The sequence below is a fragment of the Pisolithus orientalis genome (assembly GCF_024613125.1).
Source record: "Pisolithus orientalis strain OTSU chromosome Unknown F5J12scaffold_22, whole genome shotgun sequence".
NCBI classification, from domain to species: Eukaryota; Fungi; Basidiomycota; class Agaricomycetes; order Boletales; family Pisolithaceae; genus Pisolithus; species Pisolithus orientalis.
In genome coordinates this window covers 136,986-158,562 of record NW_026260803.1, presented here as the reverse complement: position 1 = coordinate 158,562, position 21,577 = coordinate 136,986, and the positions used below count along the sequence as shown (strand labels likewise).

General features: G+C 45.4%; 7 protein-coding genes and 1 pseudogene across 8 annotated transcripts; 5 read left to right on the top strand and 3 right to left on the bottom strand.

Moving 5' to 3' along the window:
* Window positions 1-1,058: 1,058 nt before the first annotated feature.
* F5J12DRAFT_723243 (uncharacterized protein) lies at window positions 1,059-1,718 on the top strand (the record flags this gene model as incomplete). Its single annotated transcript, XM_051741439.1, has 1 exon — window positions 1,059-1,718. A coding segment is annotated over one exon (660 nt), but the record flags the coding sequence as incomplete, so codon positions are not given.
* A 298-nt stretch (window positions 1,719-2,016) lies between these two features.
* F5J12DRAFT_723281 (uncharacterized protein) lies at window positions 2,017-5,356 on the bottom strand (the record flags this gene model as incomplete). Its single annotated transcript, XM_051741441.1, has 5 exons — window positions 2,017-2,369; window positions 2,762-2,853; window positions 3,059-4,755; window positions 4,809-5,105; window positions 5,153-5,356. 5 exons carry the CDS (start codon window positions 5,354-5,356, stop codon window positions 2,017-2,019), a joined length of 2,643 nt encoding a protein of 880 aa, XP_051598414.1.
* Window positions 5,357-7,800: 2,444 nt separating this feature from the next.
* On the top strand, window positions 7,801-9,916 carry F5J12DRAFT_783959 (uncharacterized protein; the record flags this gene model as incomplete). Its single annotated transcript, XM_051742962.1, is given in 14 exon segments — window positions 7,801-7,830; window positions 7,873-7,900; window positions 7,966-8,100; window positions 8,256-8,356; window positions 8,412-8,452; window positions 8,506-8,606; window positions 8,626-8,771; window positions 8,859-8,862; window positions 8,915-8,946; window positions 8,994-9,053; window positions 9,117-9,191; window positions 9,237-9,382; window positions 9,486-9,620; window positions 9,673-9,916. 14 exon segments carry the CDS (start codon window positions 7,801-7,803, stop codon window positions 9,914-9,916), a joined length of 1,278 nt encoding a protein of 425 aa, XP_051598413.1.
* Window positions 9,917-13,993: 4,077 nt separating this feature from the next.
* F5J12DRAFT_682056 (uncharacterized protein) lies at window positions 13,994-14,281 on the top strand (the record flags this gene model as incomplete). The annotated part of the gene is made up of 1 exon (XM_051740265.1): window positions 13,994-14,281. A coding segment is annotated over one exon (288 nt), but the record flags the coding sequence as incomplete, so codon positions are not given.
* Window positions 14,282-14,302: 21 nt separating this feature from the next.
* Window positions 14,303-14,695, top strand: F5J12DRAFT_688843 (uncharacterized protein; the record flags this gene model as incomplete). The annotated part of the gene is made up of 2 exons (XM_051740356.1): window positions 14,303-14,383; window positions 14,438-14,695. Coding segments are annotated over 2 exons (339 nt in total), but the record flags the coding sequence as incomplete, so codon positions are not given.
* A 376-nt stretch (window positions 14,696-15,071) lies between these two features.
* F5J12DRAFT_684742 (uncharacterized protein) lies at window positions 15,072-15,676 on the bottom strand (the record flags this gene model as incomplete). The annotated part of the gene is made up of 2 exons (XM_051740293.1): window positions 15,072-15,388; window positions 15,637-15,676. Coding segments are annotated over 2 exons (357 nt in total), but the record flags the coding sequence as incomplete, so codon positions are not given.
* Window positions 15,677-17,483: 1,807 nt separating this feature from the next.
* F5J12DRAFT_t140 lies at window positions 17,484-17,556 on the top strand (annotated as a pseudogene). Its single transcript has one exon. The product of its transcript is annotated as a tRNA-OTHER (tRNA).
* A 2,750-nt stretch (window positions 17,557-20,306) lies between these two features.
* Window positions 20,307-20,669, bottom strand: F5J12DRAFT_723158 (uncharacterized protein; the record flags this gene model as incomplete). Its single annotated transcript, XM_051741434.1, has 1 exon — window positions 20,307-20,669. One exon carries the CDS (start codon window positions 20,667-20,669, stop codon window positions 20,307-20,309), a length of 363 nt encoding a protein of 120 aa, XP_051598409.1.
* Window positions 20,670-21,577: the final 908 nt, after the last annotated feature.

The window sequence follows — 21,577 nt, the reverse complement described above, 5'->3', positions numbered from 1 at the left end:
TAAAAGTCATGCATAATTGCTCAGCATGCATGCTCTCACTCTCACAGGAGTCCTACATTGATTCTATGATCTTAAAATATAATTTTGTAGATCTATGGCCTGTTGCAATGCCTATGGGACCCCTCAGTCCAATTCTCAACTACCCAGTGCCTGAAAATGCATACTAAGGCTGCACACATGAAAAATGTGCCATATCATGAGGCCATTGGCTCACTGATGCACCTAGCAGTTGCCACACACCCTGACATGGCTTTTTCTATTGTGATGTTGTTGCAATTCTGCAATAATCTGGGATTAGCACACTGGGAGGGCATAAAAAGGATATTTAGATACCTTTTAGGCATGAAAGGGCTCATGTTGATGTTCAGAGGTGATAGGTATGGCCTTGAGGGCTATATGGATGCAGACAGTGCCTCACAGGAGCACTGGCACACCATTTCTGGCTACACCTTCCTGCTTAATGGTGGAGTGATTCCCTGGGCCTTGAAGAAACAAGAACTTATTGCTTTATCTACTACAGAAGCTGAGTATGTTGCCACTACCCATGCAGCAAAAGAAGCCATCTGGCTTTGTTGCCTTATCCAAGAACTTTTCTGCCCACTCTTGCTCCCAACCATAATCCATTGCAACAATCAGTCCACAATCATGCTCACTCACCATGGAAATTACTATGCCTGTACAAAACACATAGACATTCATTATCATGTTATATGCTATGCTATTGATAATGGCTTGCTTCGCCTCATTTACTGTCCTACTGGCAGTATGGTTGCAGATACCCTCACCAAGGCTCTGCCAAACATCAAAGCCAAGCACTTTGCTTATGAGCTTGGGCTCTGTGATGTTTGAGGGGGAGTGTTGTATATTCTGCCTTCCATATTATGCCTTCACCTACATCTTACTTAGTATTATGGTACACATTTAGCCATATTACATAATCATGTTCATTTTTGCACTTGAGTAGCATAGTCACACCTCAGTTGGCTGCTTAACCCAACTGAGGTGAGTACTTTCCACATCCTGTCTTTACACTCTGCTAATAGTCCTGTAGTATATATTCTACAACACCATACAAGGTCATTGACACCCTTGCTCACCTTGGAATTTTGGTCTCCACTGACACAATAAATATGGCAATCCAATCTCTATCACAGGAGTCACAGAATTCATTGCAACAACTTGGACAGTCCCTCCTCACATCATATGTATATGATAACTTTGACATCAACCTGAAACATTATATTCTGACTGCAGAGACATCAAGTGACTCACTCAAGCATCTTACCTCTGGGTTGCTGTTCCCATTTGTCCATGGTGTTACACTCAATGACTTGAAGTGTTCAAAACATCTGTGGAACATGCCAGCATTAAGTCCACAAGCCAATGGACTACACACTCCCCCAAAGTGTGCATGGTGGGAGTTGCTGGGACAACTACAATCAGTTCAGCCAGGATCAAATATGAACTTGTCATACCATGACCAGTTCAATTTGTGGAGGTTCTTGCATGACCTATGTACCCATGGGCCCAAATACTTCCATCAATTTAAATCAGTGATTCAAACTCCAGAATCTATGGAAAAAATACCTACTGTGAAGATGCCAATCTTTGCAGCCCAAGCCATGGATGTCAATAACTTGACAGTCAGTGGTAACATTCAAGCCATTGTGGATTTGCTCAAGCAAGGTGGAGTGGAAGACCCTGCAGTGCATCAGTGAAACGGTCAGCTGAGGTAACTGCTTGTAGCAACTCACTGCTGAACTAGCAGTTTGTAGCGAAGTTGTAGCAGTTTGTAGCGAGTTGTAGCAGTTTGTAGTGAGTTGTAGTAGCTTGTAGCATGTGGTAGCAAATTACCATTCTAAAGATGTGGGTGTAATCATGTACATGGACTATTGGTTATCTGACTGGGAAGCAGTGGCAATCATGATGATCAAGTCCTGATTATCTGTTCACAAGGATATGACTCAAGTGCATTGTAAGATTAATCAGAATGCCATTGGTAATCATGTGCAGCAACTACTGGTAACTAAGAATGGCATAGAAAACCTCTTTATCTGCAAAGCTATTGACATAGAACTCTTGTCCAACCTCCAGGCAGTTGTCACAGGTTAACCTGGGTGGTGCCTGTGCACTGAACTTGGGGATGAGTTGGACAGCCTGATGAACATCATCCAAGTAAATGATATCTCCTAACTGCTGGCCATTGCTTTGGAAGTGCCACTGAGTGACAAACATTTTGATCTTGGGAGCAGGCACAGCAACACATATACCATCTACCACTGCAGAATGGGAACTGGAGAAGTCAAAGAACTCGACATAAAGGAGGGGTGGGGATGGGCAAACAGTGATAGGTTGTAAAATTGCTTGAACTTGGGCAACAAGATAACCTAGAATGGTGCTGTTGGTGAGAGTAAAAAGTGATAAGGAATATAAAGCATATGTTCATCCACATGACTGGCTGAAATAACATCACCACTCTTGTGGCATATCAGGACAGTGTTTGCCCAACCCCATGGCATATTGGCACTTGGGGGGACAGCCTGAATTGTGTCATGATTGTGCCTCGACCCTGGTCAGACTTGGTCTCACACTCATTCAGTCTGGCCTTGGCCTTGCCATTCCCTTACCCCAGATGTCCTAGTGCAGTGAACACTGCTTTACAGTGCATGTCACTTCAGTTAAGTTCTGCCCAGCCTTGTCCCTGGTCTGCCCTGTCCCAGTCTCTGTTACCTTAGTCATACATTACTAATACTTGTCTTACCAATCATCTTAGCAATCCTTGTGAGACTGGCATTACCAGTCTCCATACTATAGTTGTCTCTGGTATATAAACTTGTAGATACCTGACCTGTACTCTTCAGTCTGAAATCAACTAAGTTACTCTGATAATCTCACCTCAGCCTCAGACTCAGACTGAGACCCATGCAAGGGAATAGCACTGTAGCCTCAGTTGCTAAGTCCAACCAGTCCACCCCCCTGTACCTTTGTCTTCCCTCCTGACTCCAACCCCTCAGCCTCATGCCCTCTTTGGTCTCTGATCTGGCCTCAACCTGGACACCATGAACTTGACAGAATTGTTTGAGGTGGTGACAGGGAGAGGGGGTCCTGTGCTGAATGCTGCTGAATGTGAACCTTGTCCCAGGTGTGAGAGTGCAAGAAAGGGAGGGGAGAATTGGGTGAAGAGAGACAGTGGCCATGGTGGCTTGTGTATGACCAGCCCAAAAAGAAGTCTCCCAATGCAGGTTGCAGGTCATGTATCAAAAGGGGAGCTGCATCATCAATGGGGATGCTAGGAAAGTGGGGCTTGGTGGTAAGGAGAAATGCAGTGGAGTTGTCAGAAGAAATACGAGACTGGCCACTGTCGAAGGTAGATTTCCTGGGTGCTACAGAGCCCATGTACTGTTCATTTGGCAATACATTAGAAATCCAAGTTGATTCCAGGTAGTGAATCTGCATCTGTGTAGCCTTGTACAGCATCTCATTGATAAGAGGTGCACTTGCCATCTTGAGCATGGTGAAGAGCTGGAAAAACCATTGTTTTCTTGTCAATTGAGAAAATGACAACATTTTTTTATGGAAATCATGGTGATTGGAGAGGCAATAGGGAGCCTTGACATGGGTAATATGACACCTTTCCATGATGTCGCTGCTCCATTGGTAAGGAGCACCCATAGCACATGTGCTCCATATGACATGTTGAGCCAACTCCAGCTTTGGGATCTGGAAGTGTTGAAGTGGTCCATTTTGTCCTTGGCAACCTCCAACAGAAATGACACTTTGTTTATAGTGATGGAACTCCTGCAGTGCTTCTGTGAGCAAATGTAGGATCTCATTGAAGTGATAGACATTCTGCACAAGAAAAATAAACTCAGCAATTGCCTGAATGGTGCAAAGAACATTGTCTGGCAATGCCCCTGTGGTGAAAATGGGCAGTACCTTTTCGAGATCACAATGTTCCCTGCCTGTGCACCACTTGAGGATGGAAATTCCATTTGGCCAATTATGTGTCCCAATTCTTGGCTGAAGGAGAGCAAGGCAATGATTGAGTTCTGTACCTCCAATAATATTGATAACCCAGTGCAAGCAATGGTCAAAGTAAAACTTGTGCCATTGATGGAGCGCATCAGGTGTGAGAAAGACCGATGGACATGCATCCCCCCAATCCACCCAGAATGGTTCCACAACACTGTTGAGATGCTTTTCCAAACATACCTTGTGGAATGCAGCAATATTGCATGGATCACAAGTGATGCATGCTTCACAGATAGCTGCAAGGGTATTCTGGCAAACATGGGGGGGATGAGGGGTGGGGTCACCACAGTGGTCTGCTGTAGCAATGGAGATTAGAGAGTTCTTTGAAGAAACACAGGCCACAAGGAGCTGCTTGGGGTAATCTGCGATCCAAGAAACAAGTGGTGTATGGATTATGCGAAGATCACCATTGGGATCAGATAAGACCACACCATCACAATGGGCTAACTTTAAGTTCTTCATTACAATTGAAACAGCAAAGTGATACATGTGGGAGGATAGAACAGCCTGTACAGCAGGTGAAACATTATAGAACTTTGGAATTGGGAGGTATGCAGCTAGTGCAAATGAATGTGATATGGCCTTCATCTGCATGCCAGCACGAATATTAGCTATGAAGAGCAAAAGTGGGTGCATTTCTTTATTGCCAGTACTGATCATCAAAGGAGTCTTGTCTGAAGCACCAATTACACCAAGGAAGGAATGACCAGTGGGTAATGAGTCCTATCACAGGAAGTCTTGGCATCACAGATGTACTTGATCAACATGTTACTGACCTGTATCTCCCAAGCCCAATCAGCACTCATGAATTTGCCATATACATGCTCTGTGCCATTCAGCATTTCCTCAAATTCTTGATATGGACTCATGTCCATACAATTGGTGAATACCAGATTGCAAAAGAGGTGTTCAACCACCTCGAGGCCATCATGCCAATAAAGGACGAGTGGATCTTTCATTTGATATGACCCTACTTTAATTTCTTGAAAACACCAACATGGGACTTCAGGCAAAGATTCAATACATGCACAGAGATCCTTGGCAGTGTTGAATGAAATGGGGAAGTCTTTTGTCTATTTAACAGTGAGTATTCACACATGTGCCAGATAAGCACACTCACACATTGTAGATGTAAGTAAGCATCAATCTCCTTCTGTGACAAGGCACCACTTGCCAGCCAGTTGGCAAGTTCCCACTCACCCTTTGATGCAAATGGATAATAAATGTTTTCAGAGTCATGTATATGTGTGAATTCATCTTGGTCCATGTGCTGAAGATGATTCAAGCCTCCTTTGAGGCTCTCAGCCTGATTTGGATGATACATTCATACATGCAGAGCTGATGCCAAAGGGGGGAGAGTTTCAGGAGATTTGTAGTGGGTGTCATCTTCAAGGGAATGGTGAACATTTGTGTCGTTGCTGTTCTTGCTATCATCATCACTATTGTCAAATGGGTTGTCAAAGTTCCTATTCGTGTCAACTAGAGAATTTAAATGTTGACTGCATAAAGATTGTTGAATGCTACACACCATCATTAGCAGCATTGACATCATTGAGGTAGTCATCTCCAAAGGGCAACCCTACAGGCTCCATGCTGGGTAGGATTTGAACAAGCCACTGTCCACATGGCCCTGGCCCAGAAAGATGCTGCATCATGGCATCCCTGTGGTAAATGGTGTAGCACAGTTAGGGCAAGTGAAGCCAGTATTAGCTAGGGCAGGAAGAGTGATTGAGAAGGGATCTGTGGCAGCCATTCTGATACTGAAGTCCCAGGTTACTGTTCTGCCTCTTTTTACATGGGTCATGAAATTTTAAAAATGGATAATGGGCAAACTTACCAGGGGAATAAGTGACAAGGATCATTATAGAGATGGGGATCTGCGGTCAGTGGTTTACACATGTCCCCAACCCATGAGTAGTGACATAGGATTAGGGTTAGGAGTTGTGCTCCCTCAAACCACCTTCTACTGCTAAGTGCACTAGTACTTACTGGTGCCAATATGTCCACACAGTCATCAGAAAATCGCTCAATCAGCACACCACAATCCAGTCAATTTGCCCTTCTGTCAACCCCCCCTTCATCAAAGACAAATATGACAAGCCCTCCACCAACTAAGTCAAGGGAGGAAGAGGTTTTGGATCGCATTGTGTTATCACCCAAAAGTCTCAAGCACACCCACTTTCAGCTGGCCTTGCCATCTGATAAAAGTAGTGGTTCTCCATGCAAAAAGACCAAGAAACTGGTCACAACAGTCAGGAAATCTTGTAAATGGCTAGACTTGATATTGACAATAAGATACAGACTACAGCCAACATATCTCCAGAGGCTGAGGACCTTTGCTCTCATTGGATGCTGCAGCTTGCTTGGGCCAGCCAAGATGCATTTGCTGCAGGTGTCAAGTATCAGCACCTCCACCTTTGAGAGATTGAATTGATGTGAACAATCACTATGGATGACTTTGGGGAGGCAAAGACCTTTCTGAAAGTTGCTGACCATCAGGTTGGGGAGGTCAAGCATATCCTTAGCTGCAAAGGAAGCTTAGGATTATTTAACCCTGGTATCAAACTTTTACTGGTAGATGACAGTAACACTGGGGATAGTGACTTTTCTGGGTCAGAATGTGAAGGTTCTGCCTCCTGTCAAGTCTGGGCCTACTCTGACCAACTCTGATGCTTGTTGAGGTCCAGGGAGAGGTTCAGGAGCAAGTCCGACAGAAAGAGTAGAACTCTGACTGGTGGAGTGTTGGCAGGAATGAAATCCACCAAGGTAAGGGCAGAGCAAAGTGAGGGCATCAGGTTCAGCTCATGTGCTACCCCCTTGCACAATCTCAGCCCTCATATCTCAGAGGGGGAGTACAGATGGACAGTTGGAGGTAACTCTGACAGGCAGAAGATGGAGACAGAGGGAGTAGGAACTAAGTCAATATTCATACTGAGGAATGACAGAGTATGATACATGCTTTTATACTACCATGGAGGTACAGTAACTGGAATTGGAACTGACATATGGAGACCCAGCAATTTTCAAGTAAAACTTCCTATGAATGAAGGGTAGATGGAGGGCATATGAACAGGTAACATAGAACATCCAGAAAAGGAAACAGTCCAGGCACTGGACCATGTGGTGCGCATGCTGCAGAGTACCTGACTGCGAGCTGTCAGGGAGGAGTCCAAAGGTAGTCACATGACTCCTCAGAGAACAGTCCATTCAGTCTGGTAGGGGAGCAGTGCAATTCTGACAGCAGCTGGAGTGGAGACAGCTCACAACTGACAGAAGTTGGGCAGAGTTGGTGCATTAGTGAGTGAATGACCAGTGGAAAGGGGTGTGGAGTGAGTGAGGACTTAGGATGAACACATGACCATGACACCTCCCCCATCCCTTCCAATTTCAATAATGCTTGAATTCTTTATGCCCATTGTACAGTGTAGTATACTTGTTGTTTGTTCTATATGTCTATGTGCTGTGTTGTGCTGTAGCCACACAATGTCCATCTTATGTCTGTACTAAGCATTGGCATGTTGGCATGAACACAGCAATTTTGAGGCACACCACATATTGCAACTTCTGCACCTCACCCCAAAGTTGGCATCCTATATGGTTTTCTGTCCATGGAGCTTCAGTAAGTTTAACCTACTATGGCACTGTTTTCATTTTTTGCCCAGCTGATTAGGTGTAGGGTCCATCATGAAGCATGCCTGCAAACATGCATCCCCAGGGCTTACTATATATACTACCCTACTGGTTCTTTCTAGCTATGATCCCCCAGAGATGCCCCCTTGTGGGTGTGCACTGTTTTATGTGAGTTCAATCCTGAAGGCCTGCCCCACCTTCATTCTACAGGCTCAAATCCTCCTTCTGAGTCAAGAGGGTGTGGTAGTAATGCAGGTGGTCATGGTTGTGGTCATGGCTGTAGTCACAATCAAGCATCATCAGTGACCAGTCCTGTGGAGCATCTGCCACCATTCCATCTGATCAAATACCATGGCCCTGCTCCATCTCAATTGGACACCAACACAACCAATATTGAACCTGATGGGTATGGATCCTTCACTCTTTATAATTACCTTGGTAAGACTCAATCAAGCTTGATTTGACACTAACTGACAACCCCCACAGGCAATGAGCCTTATCAGTTCATCCCACCAACCTTCCATGATACCATTCCCCCCCCCACCATGTTCACACATATCAGGCTGATATGAGTATGATTGATCCACCCCCAGTATCTGAAGATCTGGTAGCATTCATGCCACAAATCACCTTACCCCAGCCACCAGCAATGACTGCCACAAACAGACTTCAAGCAGCTGCTGCAATGATCCAGGTAACAATCCAATCAACTCTAAATTGATACACCCTTTATGATGACTCATTACCAGGTCACAGGGCAAGAAACAGATGTCCTGGCGACCCACCAAAGGTGTTGTGGGGCTTCTAGAGCCCCATCACAAGACTGACTTCACACCTTTGCAGATTCATCCATCTACTCCATATCATCATGATGAATGTCATCACTCAGAACATTTTCAAGAACCCCATCATCAAGAGCAACTTCTATCCACACTTTGAGCCAGGTATCTACATATGATGAAGATGGCAGGAGTGCACCCAGGCATCAGCCACCATGTGGTACCCACAAGAAAAACATCGATGCAGTGTGCCTTGTGTGGTATAGAGAAGACACTCAGGAAGTGTTGAAGTACACATGCCAGGTGTTAGCTAACAAAATGATTTTGAATGTCAGTTGGCCCCATGGCCAAAACACCTGCACAATTTGGAAGAGTACTGTGTGCGAGTGTTTGTTGCATGCAAATGTGGCATTGCAGGGTGGTAAGCCTTCCTGAAGCTTTGTGAGCCCTCAAGCCCTTAAACTACCACATAGATGTAGCAATGACAAAGGATATTGAAATGCTGGTAAGTTTTGTGCATTTTTTGATAACATTCACTAATCTGCCTGTCAGATTCTGAAGGTGCTTGGTCTTGTATGGTCCAAAGCCATAGAATTTGGCAAAACCTATGTGGTGGCATTCTTCAGAACTGATGATATTCAACTTCTTGCAGACCCTCCAGCATATACCCTATAGAAAACTTCACTGTTGGAAAAACTCAAGGACCAGACTGATATTGCCAACTTCTTTATGCATGAGCATGACAATAATGTGTGTGATTTTACAACCAATTGCATCTAACTGACATATCTCTAGGGCCTCATCATAAGATGGTTTGGGAACTCTGTTTTTGAGAGATTCCATACAAACTTCTGGTATATGCAATCAGTCTCCCAGTTAAAACATTTGCCAGCAGCTACAAGACCATGCCAACACACATGTATGCACTCTCTGCCATGGCAGTAAGCCAATAATTATTTCTGTGGATACCTCCAGACTAATTCATAAGCAGTTTACCTGTTCTCTTGACTGTGTCACAATGGGATGAACACACAATTCTGGTAGCACAATCCAGTTCACTGGATTGGACTACTGCCCTGTATTCAATGTGTACTATGAGGGTTTTATTGAAGCATTGCAGAACACTGCCATTGGGCCTGCTGTCACTGCCCACCTTGTGTGGTTGAATACACAGGGAATGTAAGTTGCCTTGCTTGGTGTTTTGACTATGGAAAATAATGACCACTGCCAGGAAATTAATCTCTTCAAACCAAACTGTCACATCTCCAAAGAAGATTCCACACATATTCATACCCCATGCAGATGAGGTAGTGGTCTATGAGGTTGTGTCATCTCCAATGCTGACATATGGGGCTCCATCCCACTTGGGGGTGGCTCCCTTCCACCTGACATCTACTGCATTCACATATGGTCACATCGATCCAGAAGGTGATCCTTGGGCTGGGGAATATCTGTGGGCTGTGTCATATCCATGACTCTCAGACTCAATCCCAGTCCAGTCTGGACCCCTAGCCCCTGTCTCTGGTCAAGTCTGGTCCTGGTCTGGCCTAGAAAACCCAACTCTGGCCTGAATAACTCAAGTCTGGTGTTTTACCCCTATCTCCAGTCCATTCCAGCCTCCCAGCCTTGCACTGCTCCACCCTGGTCCTCCCAGGTCCATGTCATGACTGTGCCCAGACCACCCCAGACTGGCTCTACCCCAGTCTCGACCAGTCCTGTCCAACCCTTGCCCCAGTGTGAGTCAAAGTGAGGTTTAGTGGTGAAAACCAACCAAAACCAACACAAAAGACAATGAAAGCGAGTGGTGGTGTGCCTATGCGGTACCTAGATGGTAGAACCTGTTCTTTGGGAGGGTTTTTTGTGAGCTACAACACTCAAAGATGAGTGCTGAGGGTTGGGGGTGCTCCTGATGAAGAGGGAGCAAGAATGTGATAGAAAGCGATAGGGTAGACTGCTGTCAGCCTACAGAAGGATGGATGGTGACTTAATTCGATGTCCTAAGCTGTACTGAGCTCAGGGAGGGCTTGGAGCGAAGTATATGGATGATAGATGATGATAAGTGAAGTAGATGATAGCTAGACCCTTAATAAAGTCTCAACTATCGAAGCTGATGAATGATTTACTGAGAGATGATAAATTGCGAGCAAGAGGGGCTCTCTGATGTCTTCTTTTTTTGCTACCTAAGTACAGTGACTTATATACAGTACAGGGGTGTTGCCTATGGAAAACAAGGTGCAAACACCTGGTAAGCAATTGGTAACTGATGAGTAAGGAATGTAAGCGATGGGTAATCATCTTGGAAAGCATTGGTAAGCATTGGTAAGGATAAGTAAGCCAAAAGGCAAAGAATCAGTAAGCAAAGTCAAAAGATTGGTAAGTATTGGCAATAGGTGAGTCAAAGACAGTCAGAATGTCAAAGTATGAGTCAAGCAATGTCAGGAACCAAGAAAGCACACTGGAATCACATTAGGGGGAGGCTGTGCATGTCACATCTTGAAGAGATCGCTTCTAGGCCAAAGTGGGATGACAGAGAGGCAGCGCTGATCTGATGCCGATATAGTACATCCAAAAGCGGACAGGGTGAGTCAGATGTCAACAGGGGTCAAGCTTTGGGGGTCTGTGGGGTGACAGGAGCATAGGGGATCGCAACTTTCCCCCCCAAACCATCCTCTCAGTGAAGCAAATAAAAACTTCATGAACAAGGCTCTGTTGGAAGAGAGGATGAAGGGGGAGCGTCTTCTGCTGTATCTTGCAACAAGGAGGCAAGATGTGCATCATACTCATCATGGATGCGATCAGGGAGAGTGGAGAACAGTAGATTATACTGTAGCTGTCGCAATTTTGGAAGAATGATGGACAAGACTGGTATGAAGCCATTGCAGGGGGCAGGGAGGAAGGATCCATATGCTTCTTGGACTGGAGAGACTGAAATGACCACATAAGACCTTTCCAAGCGAATGACAGACCTGAGGTGACCAAAGAATGTCCTCCTGGAGGTCATACTGACAAAAAGAACATGCTGTCCAAGCTGGATGGGCTGAGAGGGGGCAGATGAGGGTGGGATGTACCAGGACACTTCAGGATGGAAGCTGGTAGGAACTCCTGGTAGATATATGTAGCCATGGTCCCTAGCAAAGGGGACAAGCGAAATGACTGATGTGGAGGCAGCCATATCAGAAGAATTAGCGAAATGAGCGTCTTTTGGAGGGAGCGCTGTAGAAACGTGTGGAGTGCGCAAATCCTTTCCAATCTTGGAAGGTAGGATCGCATGGCTGAGCACTACAAGTGAGTGTGAAAATGGTTTCGGTGTCTGCAGAATTGGTGGAGATACATCGAAAACCGGAATGCCATACACGGGCACTTAAGAACTTTATTGGCGCTTAACCTGCCTCCTCCTTTTTCTTTGCTATTGACAACTTGTTCTTGTGCAAGGGATGACTGCCGACATTGCTGGCTGTCCTTCTTCACATGAGGGCTATGGTCTTCACCTCCATTCATCAGCTACATCCATGTCCACCTCACCAAACACCTTTGGTGTGTGACACCAGTCCTGGCCTTAACCCTTCGACCCAGAAACGTGTTAGCTCACAAGGCACTGCAAGGCAGTGCCTGGTCGAGTTGTTCCCTCAGTTGGTACCGGGCCAGTGTAACACCCAGCCCAGCCACATGCCCTGCTCCAGTTCCTGGTAATCCCTTGTTCATAGTCCTTGCTTGATAAGATTCTTTGTAACACTACTTACCAATCATTGCTGTACCGGTGCAGACCAGTCTCTGGTGCTATGTTACACTTAGGTTACTTCTAGTATTTAGGCTGTAGGATATTCTGTTTAGCCTCAGTCTGAAATCAAACTAGTTCTCATCTTAACCCGGCCTCTCTCGTCCTCTGTCTTCTGTCTCTCAACTGGACTACAGCCCATGCAAGGGAATAGCACTGCGCCCTCAGTTGCTAAGTCCAATAGTCCAAACCCCTTGATATCTTGTATTACCCTCTAACCCCTGACTGGACTCTGGACTGGCCTTGGACCAGTGAAGACCCAGACTTAACAGTCCATGTCTGGGTCACCCAGACATAACTCCAGTCTGTTTTCCTTTGTTTGTACTATTTTAGTCTAGTCCCCTTTGCTGATCTTTGCTTACTGTACAAACCTGTGTCCAACTCCAGTCATGCCAGTCACCCAGACTTTAACTATTAGTCTTGGCACAGCCTCCATGGCTGTCCACTCCTTGCTAATCTTCTCACTAATAGCTTATTAACAAGTCCAGCTCTATGCTTGTTACCCCAGACTGGCCTCATGTATTTAATCCCTGTACATACTTCATAGCACTCCAGTCAGAATATCAACTTAGTATTACCCTCAAACTCTGTACTACCCTCAAGTCTGCTCTATAGCTAAGGCCAAGCCTTAAGCTATCCCCAGCCCCTGTCCCAGACCTCTCCCCAGCTTGCATAAGGGTACAGCACATAAGCTGAGACCAAGGGAGGTAGATCCAACCCCAGACCAGCTTCCCCCTGTGTGCACTCTAAGACCAGCCAGTTTCCCACACTCCCAGCCTTAAGTCTGGTCCTCTGGACTTAGCCCCTGACCTCTGGCCTTAACTCTGGTCCAACTGGACTTGGCCCCTGTCTCCTGGCCTTGACTTTGGTCACTCAGACTTAGCCCCTGTCACCCAGTCTTGAAGCCCAGTCACCTGAGGGTAAACCTGTACTTGACAGGCTGGATCATCCTCACAGGCCTTTGAGGGAGGGCTGTCTGAACTTCACCAATATCATCAAATGCTTTGATTTACACATCCATATGCTTTGATTTGCATGTCCATACATTTTGATTTACACGTCTTTTTGTTCAATGCTCTTGAAAATATTGATATGATACTAAGTTTGGATTCCCTGAGTGTTATCAAGTACATCTAACCGCAATATCTGTGATTGAGAAGGCCAGCCATCTCACTGGCATTGCAGTGGCTGACAAATTTGCTATGTTGTGGTACAGACCACTATGCATTGGTACTATAACAACTGCACAGTATTGTAGTATTTTTTTGGTAACCTGGTCCACTGCAGGTACAGACCACTTCTAACAACTATCCAACCCACTGATGTGCCATCAGAAGAGAATGGTACTGTAGACTCACTAGACATATCAGAGTATGTCATTCTTGTGCATGGTGACCTTGGCACCAGAGAATGGCTCCAAATGGCCCAGTTGTGCCAGTCAATCAAATCTACATCCTGAAATTGTCTTCAGCATGTCATTTTCATACCTGGACTCTTCCATTTGAAGATGGCCTGTGCTGATGCATTGTGGTGCTGCTTCATCTACCCATTGGTGGCCTGTGATGATGAGATGAGCCTCATGCATGATGTTGCACAACTACATCCAAAGGAAACATATACAACAAAGCCTGGCTTTCATCATATACATCAGCTTGTCAGCCATGCTGGTATATGTCAGTGTCTAGATTGTTGGCATGTACTTGCTAGCCAAAAAAATGGATTTGACAACCTCAAAGACTTTGCTTGCTCAAAGCCAACACTAGAGGACCTCAAAGTGCTGGCTAAAGAGATCATTCACACATATGTTGCAACTGCTCAGTTCTGTTGTATGTGTAGGAAACAAGACATGGAATGTGACTCACAATTTGAAAATGGACTGCTTTTGAATAAGTATTTTTTGCTGTATGAGGAACTATCATATGCAATGTACAGGGATGACATCAGTTGGGTCAAGGCTTCCATCATAAGCTGGATCCCAATCCTAAAGGCAGTCAGAAAGCATAAGTATGCAATGCAGATGACAACCTTTCTGTGCAATGTGCACTTCATTTATCCCTCAGGCCTAAGGCATGTGATCCACTACCACATTCTTGTAAACCCAACCAGCAGGCCAATGAAATGGAGGGCTGTTGATTGGTGTGTTGAGCTGAACAACCTGTTCATGAAGGTAAGTATGCATTTTCTCATGTTATGAAGTATGACTTACTGTTGGGTTTTGCAGGTGAAGAATGGAGGGAAGGGCTCAAAACATTCAGTTGAATGCATAATCCTTGAATCACCACTCATTCAGGTCTATCAAAATCTCCAGGGATTAGTACAACAAAATTTCAGTCATACACACCTAACAACCAGCCATGCAGCACCAGACATGAGAAAAACCTTCACAAAGATCCAAGAACAACTAGTATTAAATTCACTGCATGTAGTTTGTCTTGGCAGGAAAACTTGCCATCAAGTGGAAGACCTATATGACAAAGGACAAGAAATGATGGAAAAAGTGATGTGGGGAGAAGTATTGGTGGAAAATGAAGGAGACACAGGAGACATATTTGAAGAATTTGAAGGTAGCACATTAGACAACATTATGGTGGAACTACTGTAGTTGGTTGAGCAGTGAGCTGTGATGATGTCTAAGCACACTGAATTGCATTGAATCCTATTTATTTGACTTACATTCTCTTTATTACCAGTGATGATGTGGGATGGATGGTTTGGACAGATATGGTTATGAACTAGCATAGATGAGCCTTGAGAGTTACCTCCAAAAACATTGTACTTACCATTGTGTCCTTCTTGGCCACAAGCACTGCACTTATTCTGGCACTGGAGGAGAATGACATCACAGTCAGTCAGAATTGGGGTAATAGGGAGGTTGTAGAAGCAGGGATGCTGGTGGTTGTTCCTTGCCTGAGTGGTGTAGAGATGAAGATGGAGGGGCATGGAGCAGAATGACTTTTAATGAGCACAGGGACCTCATTGCCATACAGATCACTGTCTATCCACCCAGTTTCCCTTCTGAGGTCCTGACAGGTCTGGATCTTGTGATGATGCATGCAACTGACAATGCAATCAAGGGTAGCATCACTCATGATTTCAGGGCTGTCATCATTAAGGCATGCCCACCCATAAACAGCAGATGTCTTCTCATTGCACCAGTCAAGGAGAGCACTTTCTAATTTTAGTCACACTTGTCCTTCACATACTTTGGAAGACAAGAGCACTGGGTTGCACAAGGTGTCTTTGGAATGTGAGGTTCATATGACAAAAAGTCTGTGGGATTGTGAACATCGCAGCAAATTGCAGGCTCCATGATGTTGCAGTGAGTACAGCCTTGTGTGTCAGCACTGTTGCACTCATGGTGATCAGATTCTAGGGGGGATGCATTGAGATGCAGCTCAGAAGTGGAGGAGAATTTCCCACCTGCAGCAGCATTATTGAAGCACACATCAAAAACCTTCCTTCAACACCCTACACCCAATGGCTCATCAGCCACATTGATAAGTAGGTCAACACCCAGGTCCAGGTTTTGCCCCTGCCACTTGCCAGACTGACCTACAGGTTCCTCTCCTCTTGCCAGCAATTCAAGCAATGCTTCCATCCCTTCAGTTCCTGCACTTCAGGTAACCATTTTTCATAAGCATTTAGGCTGAATAGTTTCTCCAAACCATCCAGCCTAATAGCCTCCCAGACCAAGGTCTGCCCAGGGACATCTGGTCATGTCCCAGGGCTATGCAGATTTTTAGGCCCTGGGACAGATGGGATTTCCCACATAGCCATCCATTCAAATGCAATTATTTGGGATGTCCCAAGACTGCCTTGGGTGACTGGGGTCCCTACTCCTGAAAGTGCAGCATATATTAGCATTGAAATAGCTGCAGAAATCCTAGCCCCCTTGCTCCTCTGACAGATTTAATCCACAAAGTATCCTTTGACCTATACATCCCCTCCCATCCCACCATGCATAGTAGTATACAATAGTACTTTTCATGTACATCTTTGCAATGTGATTCTGCTGTATTGGGACATCTCACTAGTTGCCAGGGAGATGACCCACCTGGGCCTCCACATTTGCCTTGAAAATTGCAATAATAGATTCAATCAATTTGTGTCTATACCTCATGCAATTTGTACTGTATGAAGGAAGAAGTGAATGGTTTTTGAACACTTGTGTAACAAGCCAATATCTCAAAGTCCCCCACATAGAACATGGGGTTGGTCACCTTTGCAACACCATCTGCAGAGGGCAGAATGTCCCAGATGAGCCTCTGAGGTCATCATGGGGCATTGTGCTGGTCTGCAAAGGTAACTTAGGAGGATGTGCCATCATAGCCCTCTGAGGCTGGGATGGGACATCCCACTGACTTTCACAAGGGGACTTGGGATGTCCCACAGCAGCCTCCAAGGCTGCCTTGGGACATCCCACCCTCCCCTTTGCCAACCAGTGGGATGTCCCACAACAGCCTCTAAGGCTACATTGGGACATCCCACTGTTCCCTCTGCCAAGCATTGGGATGTCCCACAATAGTCTCTAAGGCTATGTTGGGATGTCCCACCCTCCCCTTTGCCAACCAGTGGGATGTCCCACAACACCCTCCAAGCCTACATTGGGACATCCCACCCTCCCCACTGCCAACCAGTGGGATGTCCCCCAACAGCCTCTAAGCCTACATTGGGACATCCCACCCTCCCCTTTGCCAACCAGTGGGATGTCCCACAACAGCCTCTAAGGCTATATTGGGACATCCCACCCTCCCCTCTGGCAACCAGAGGGATGTCCCAACACAGCCTCTAAGGTGTTGAAGTAGTAATCTGCACTAATCCTACAAGCACCATAGAGAATCCAATGCAAGGTAGCTCCATGGTCAGAGCAGCTGCTTGACACTGAGAGGGTCCTGGCACAATGCCAGCTCTGGTCACATTCACATTTTCATCAGGTTATGAGCTGCAGCTGGAACCCATGCATGCTCAGTACAATGGGTCATGCAGCATCCTTGGTAAGTCCAGATCATGTGAGTTACATGGACACAAGGTGGCTGATAGTAAGGCCTCCTGGAAACACAGCAGTAAATCCTGATCCATCACATGACACAAGGTCAAAAGGAAATCAGACCATTTGCATGACCCTAGGGGGTGTGCACTGTTTTTACACTCCAAAGGTGGCCAGATGAAGGGACCACATTGGAGATGGTGCATCTGTGCATTAACTTCAAGGAGACATGTTCCCACAGTGCTAGTCTAAGCCCCCAAACTACTGACACTAGTACCCAGACCATATGGCTCAGTGGTTGCAGCACCTGGTAAACACCTGGGAGGTCACTGGTTCAATCTTAGGACTGGTCACATTTTCCTCATAAGACTACTTTGGGACATCCCTCCCCCCCTCTGGCAAGCAGTGGGATGTCCCACAACAGCCTCTGAGCAAGTGGGGAATGGTGCATTGCTCTTCACATAGTCTTGTTCCCATGTCACTGGTTTGCCCCCATGTTACTGATATTAGTGCCTGGACAATATATATTTGCTCAACTGTTAGAGCACTGGTTATCACCTAAGAGGTTGCCTCAATCCCAGCTCTGGTCACATTTCCATCATAAGGCTACATTGGGACATCCCACTTCCCCCTCTGGCAGCTGGGGGTAGTGTTGCTGTGGCTCAGGGAGCTGTCCTCAGCCAAGGGCCATATCACATCTATATTATTGAGTATTAAAATAATTATTGTGGATTTGGTATGTGGCAACACAAGGCTACATTTTGGTAATAGTTGTCATAGTGACTAAGCTGCTTGTTGTTGAGCAGGTCACCCTTTGGAGCTGAGCCACAGCAACACTAGCTGAGGCTATGTCCCAGAACACCCTCTTGGGTTATATTGACATTCCACCCCACTCTCTAGCAGCCAGTGGGATATCCCACAACAGCCTCTTAGGCTATGTTGGGACATCCCACTGTCCTCCTTCTGAGACTGGTGTGGGGCATCCCACCCTCTCCTTTGTCACCCAGTGGGATGTCCCACAATACCCTCTAAAGCTGCATTGGGATGTCCCACCCTCCCCTTAGGCAAGCAGTGGGATGTCCCATGACAGCCTCTAAGGCTAAATTGGGACATCCCACCCTCCCCTTTTCCAAGCAGTGGGATGTCCCACAACAGCCTCTAAGGCTACATTGGGACATCCCTCCCCCTTTCTGGCAAGCAGTGGAATGTCCCACCATCAAGAACATCAAGCCTGAGCTATTTCAGTTCTAGATAAAACCCTCCCCTTTGCAACCAGTGGGATGTCCCACAACAGCCCCTAAGGCTACATTGGGACATCCCACCCCCTCTCTGTCAAGCAGTGGGATGTCCCACAACAGCCTCTAAGCCTACATTGGGACATCCCACCTACCCCTCTGCCAACCAGTGGGATATTCTACATTTTACCCATGCATATGTCTTGCAAACATGATGCTCAAAAAAAATTATATTTAAACACACCAAATAGATTATAATATGTCTCTATCACCCTTATCTGTATTGAACTCTTTTACTTGGAGATGATGGTGGATCCATATCCAGTAGGTCATTCTCCCATTCTTCTCCCCAACAGAATTCTTCCAATGGCATATCACTTTGTTGGTGATATTCATCTGCTAGGGCAAATTCTTCAGCAACACATAGCAACTTATCATCTATCACTTCATCTTCATCCTCTTCACCCTCTGACTCCAATCCATCAAACCTCTCCTCATTATCACTATCAATATATATAACATGACCACCCTGCACCATGCTGTGCAGTTCTTCATCACTTGCACCCCAGTTCTCATTAGGTGTTCCAGGATAGCCTCTAAGTTGTCTCTTCTACAAGATGTGTGGACCTGCTAGTCTCAATGCTCTGCAGTCAAGTTCATATGCAAGATCAACATCTGCAATGTGTGTTAGTTGTAGTAATGCAATTACACATGTCTCTTACCAGCACTCTGTCTGGTTTTCTGCACATGACCCCACTCTTCAGAAAACCACTCTGTCAAAGCTCTTCTTTCCTGCAACAGGTGCCTTTCCTCTTCTTCACAACACCTCAGCTCATGGAGTGATCTGATCCCTGAGCACACTTTTTCATCAGCTAACCATGGGGGTAGTAACTCATCTGAATCATCCCCAAGGCCAATATCCTGCCAAATATCATCATCCACATCCAGTTTGAACAAAGAGTCCCTTGGGATCAGGAGTGGGGTTATTGACCCCTGAGGAGCTTTTCCCTTGTGTATGAGGCCTACAATTTGCAGACACAGATTATTGTAGCTACTGGCAAGCTTGGCTATTCCTGGTTCTTGTTGCTTCACAGATCCTTCTGTGTGGTTTTGAAGTCTGTTCTTCAAGGCAAGTCAAATACAAGGGTATTCATGAATGATGACCTCTTACCACTGAGAGTCTGCCAATATGAGTGTTCCAGTCTTTCCAACTCAAACTTTCATTGGTGCAGATGATCTCTGATATGTTTCTTGATTGCTAATGCATGCATGTGAAGCCATGGAACATGGTCTCAATTAGATGAAACCATGTAGAAAATACACTGCCACTAACTTGAAGATAAGCACTCTTTTGGATACTAGCAAGATTTGAATGCCCATTTATGCCTAGGGTTGCCCTCTGCTTCTGCAAAGCTTCTTTAAAACACTTAACCTTTTGATGACACTCTGCAATTTGGATATTCAAGCTTGTCATGTCAGCAACCCCATGGAGAAGATCTTTCTCCAGCACTTCTAGCTTGGCCTCATAATTTGCCAATGATTTCTGAGTTGCCATGATTTGCAATATCATATTCTCAGCAGCTTTAGAGCTGTGACCTAATTTGATGGTGAGCAGGAGTCATTATTTATATCAGCAGCTTACAAGGAGCTGGCTTTTTCTGTGCAGAGACTTGAGCAACCCATTCAGCTTGAAGAGTTGGGATATCAACTCCACATCTCCTTAGGCCTCTGTTTGCAGCAGCCTTCTTTTCTCAGCAATAATTCCAGCAATGAAAAAGCCACTGGCCCAAACCAGTGAGACTCTTCATGTCCAGGTGGCACACCTGGAAGTCAATAACAAAGACATGTTGATGATGCTGAATAATATGTTAGCTTGAAACAGATGTGGCATACTGCACACATACCCCAGAAACACAAAGAGATGGTATCAGCCCTTTGATTGAACTCCAAAAATGCTCACATCCCTCTCCATCAGATAGCCCAAATCCTTCACATTTTTGGGGGTGATAGATAAGCTGACATGCCCATTGATGACCAAAGGCATGAAATACTGAGATGGCAAAAGAAATACATGGCAGAAATGACTTGAGAAAACCCCACTTCCTGCAGTTCTGTTCCAGTTGACAACCTATGTCATATAACAGCCCAATATGAAAATTATCTGGAAGATGGCCAAAAAGAGATTTGATGAGGGCAAGTGCATAATGTTGCCTCTCCCCAGCTGAAGTCATATTTGCAAGGTAAATGACACAATCATGACTGACAGAGTAGGGCCATGACACCAGTATCTGAAAAGAACTGGGTACTTGCCTACACTGCCATCAGACCAATGGAGTCAGAATAAATGATTAAGACTCACTTTCTGGCGCCTCTCATCAGCTGCAGTAAAGGACTCATTACAACGCTTCAGCACTGACATTGTTATCCTCATTCCCTCTTCAAACTCATCCTCCCCATCACCAAGATAATTCTTTTTCAAAGCCTGTCCACTCCTCCTTTGGGTTGAAGATTTTGACTTTCACAACTCATTAACCTCATGCTCCATGGCACAAATATCTTCTTGTGAAAGAAAGACTGTAGCTGTAGGGTTTACTGGATCATCTGGATGCCCACTTCTGCACTTCTGAGTAAAACAAGCATCAATGCAAACAATTGCATCAACATCAGAAGAGCTAGAACAAAGGAAATTTTAGCAGTTGACAAAACTATATCCACCAAGTGACACACCCATGTTCACTATTATTGCTCTGCCAGCTCTGGCCACCAAAGCATAGAGGACAATGCTGTCATAGGTATTCTGATGGCCTCATCTTTGAACTGAGGACATCATTGTCTGGGGAACTTGGCAATGGGATTGCAGAGGGGATGTTTGATGGTGGACTAGCAGATTCTTGCAGTTGTTGTTGGACATATTCATCAAGGGATGTTTCCAGAATACAATACCAGTGATATGCATTACTGAACCTCCGGCATGTACCCTCCTGCAAGTATCATCAGCAATGATCCATGACTGAGAAGAACAACCAAAGTATGCATTAATAATATAGCAACATCACCACAAACAATACCAGCAGACATCCTACCCTATCAATATAACACTACAGCAGTCCCAAGAAACAGAACATGTCACACATGCATG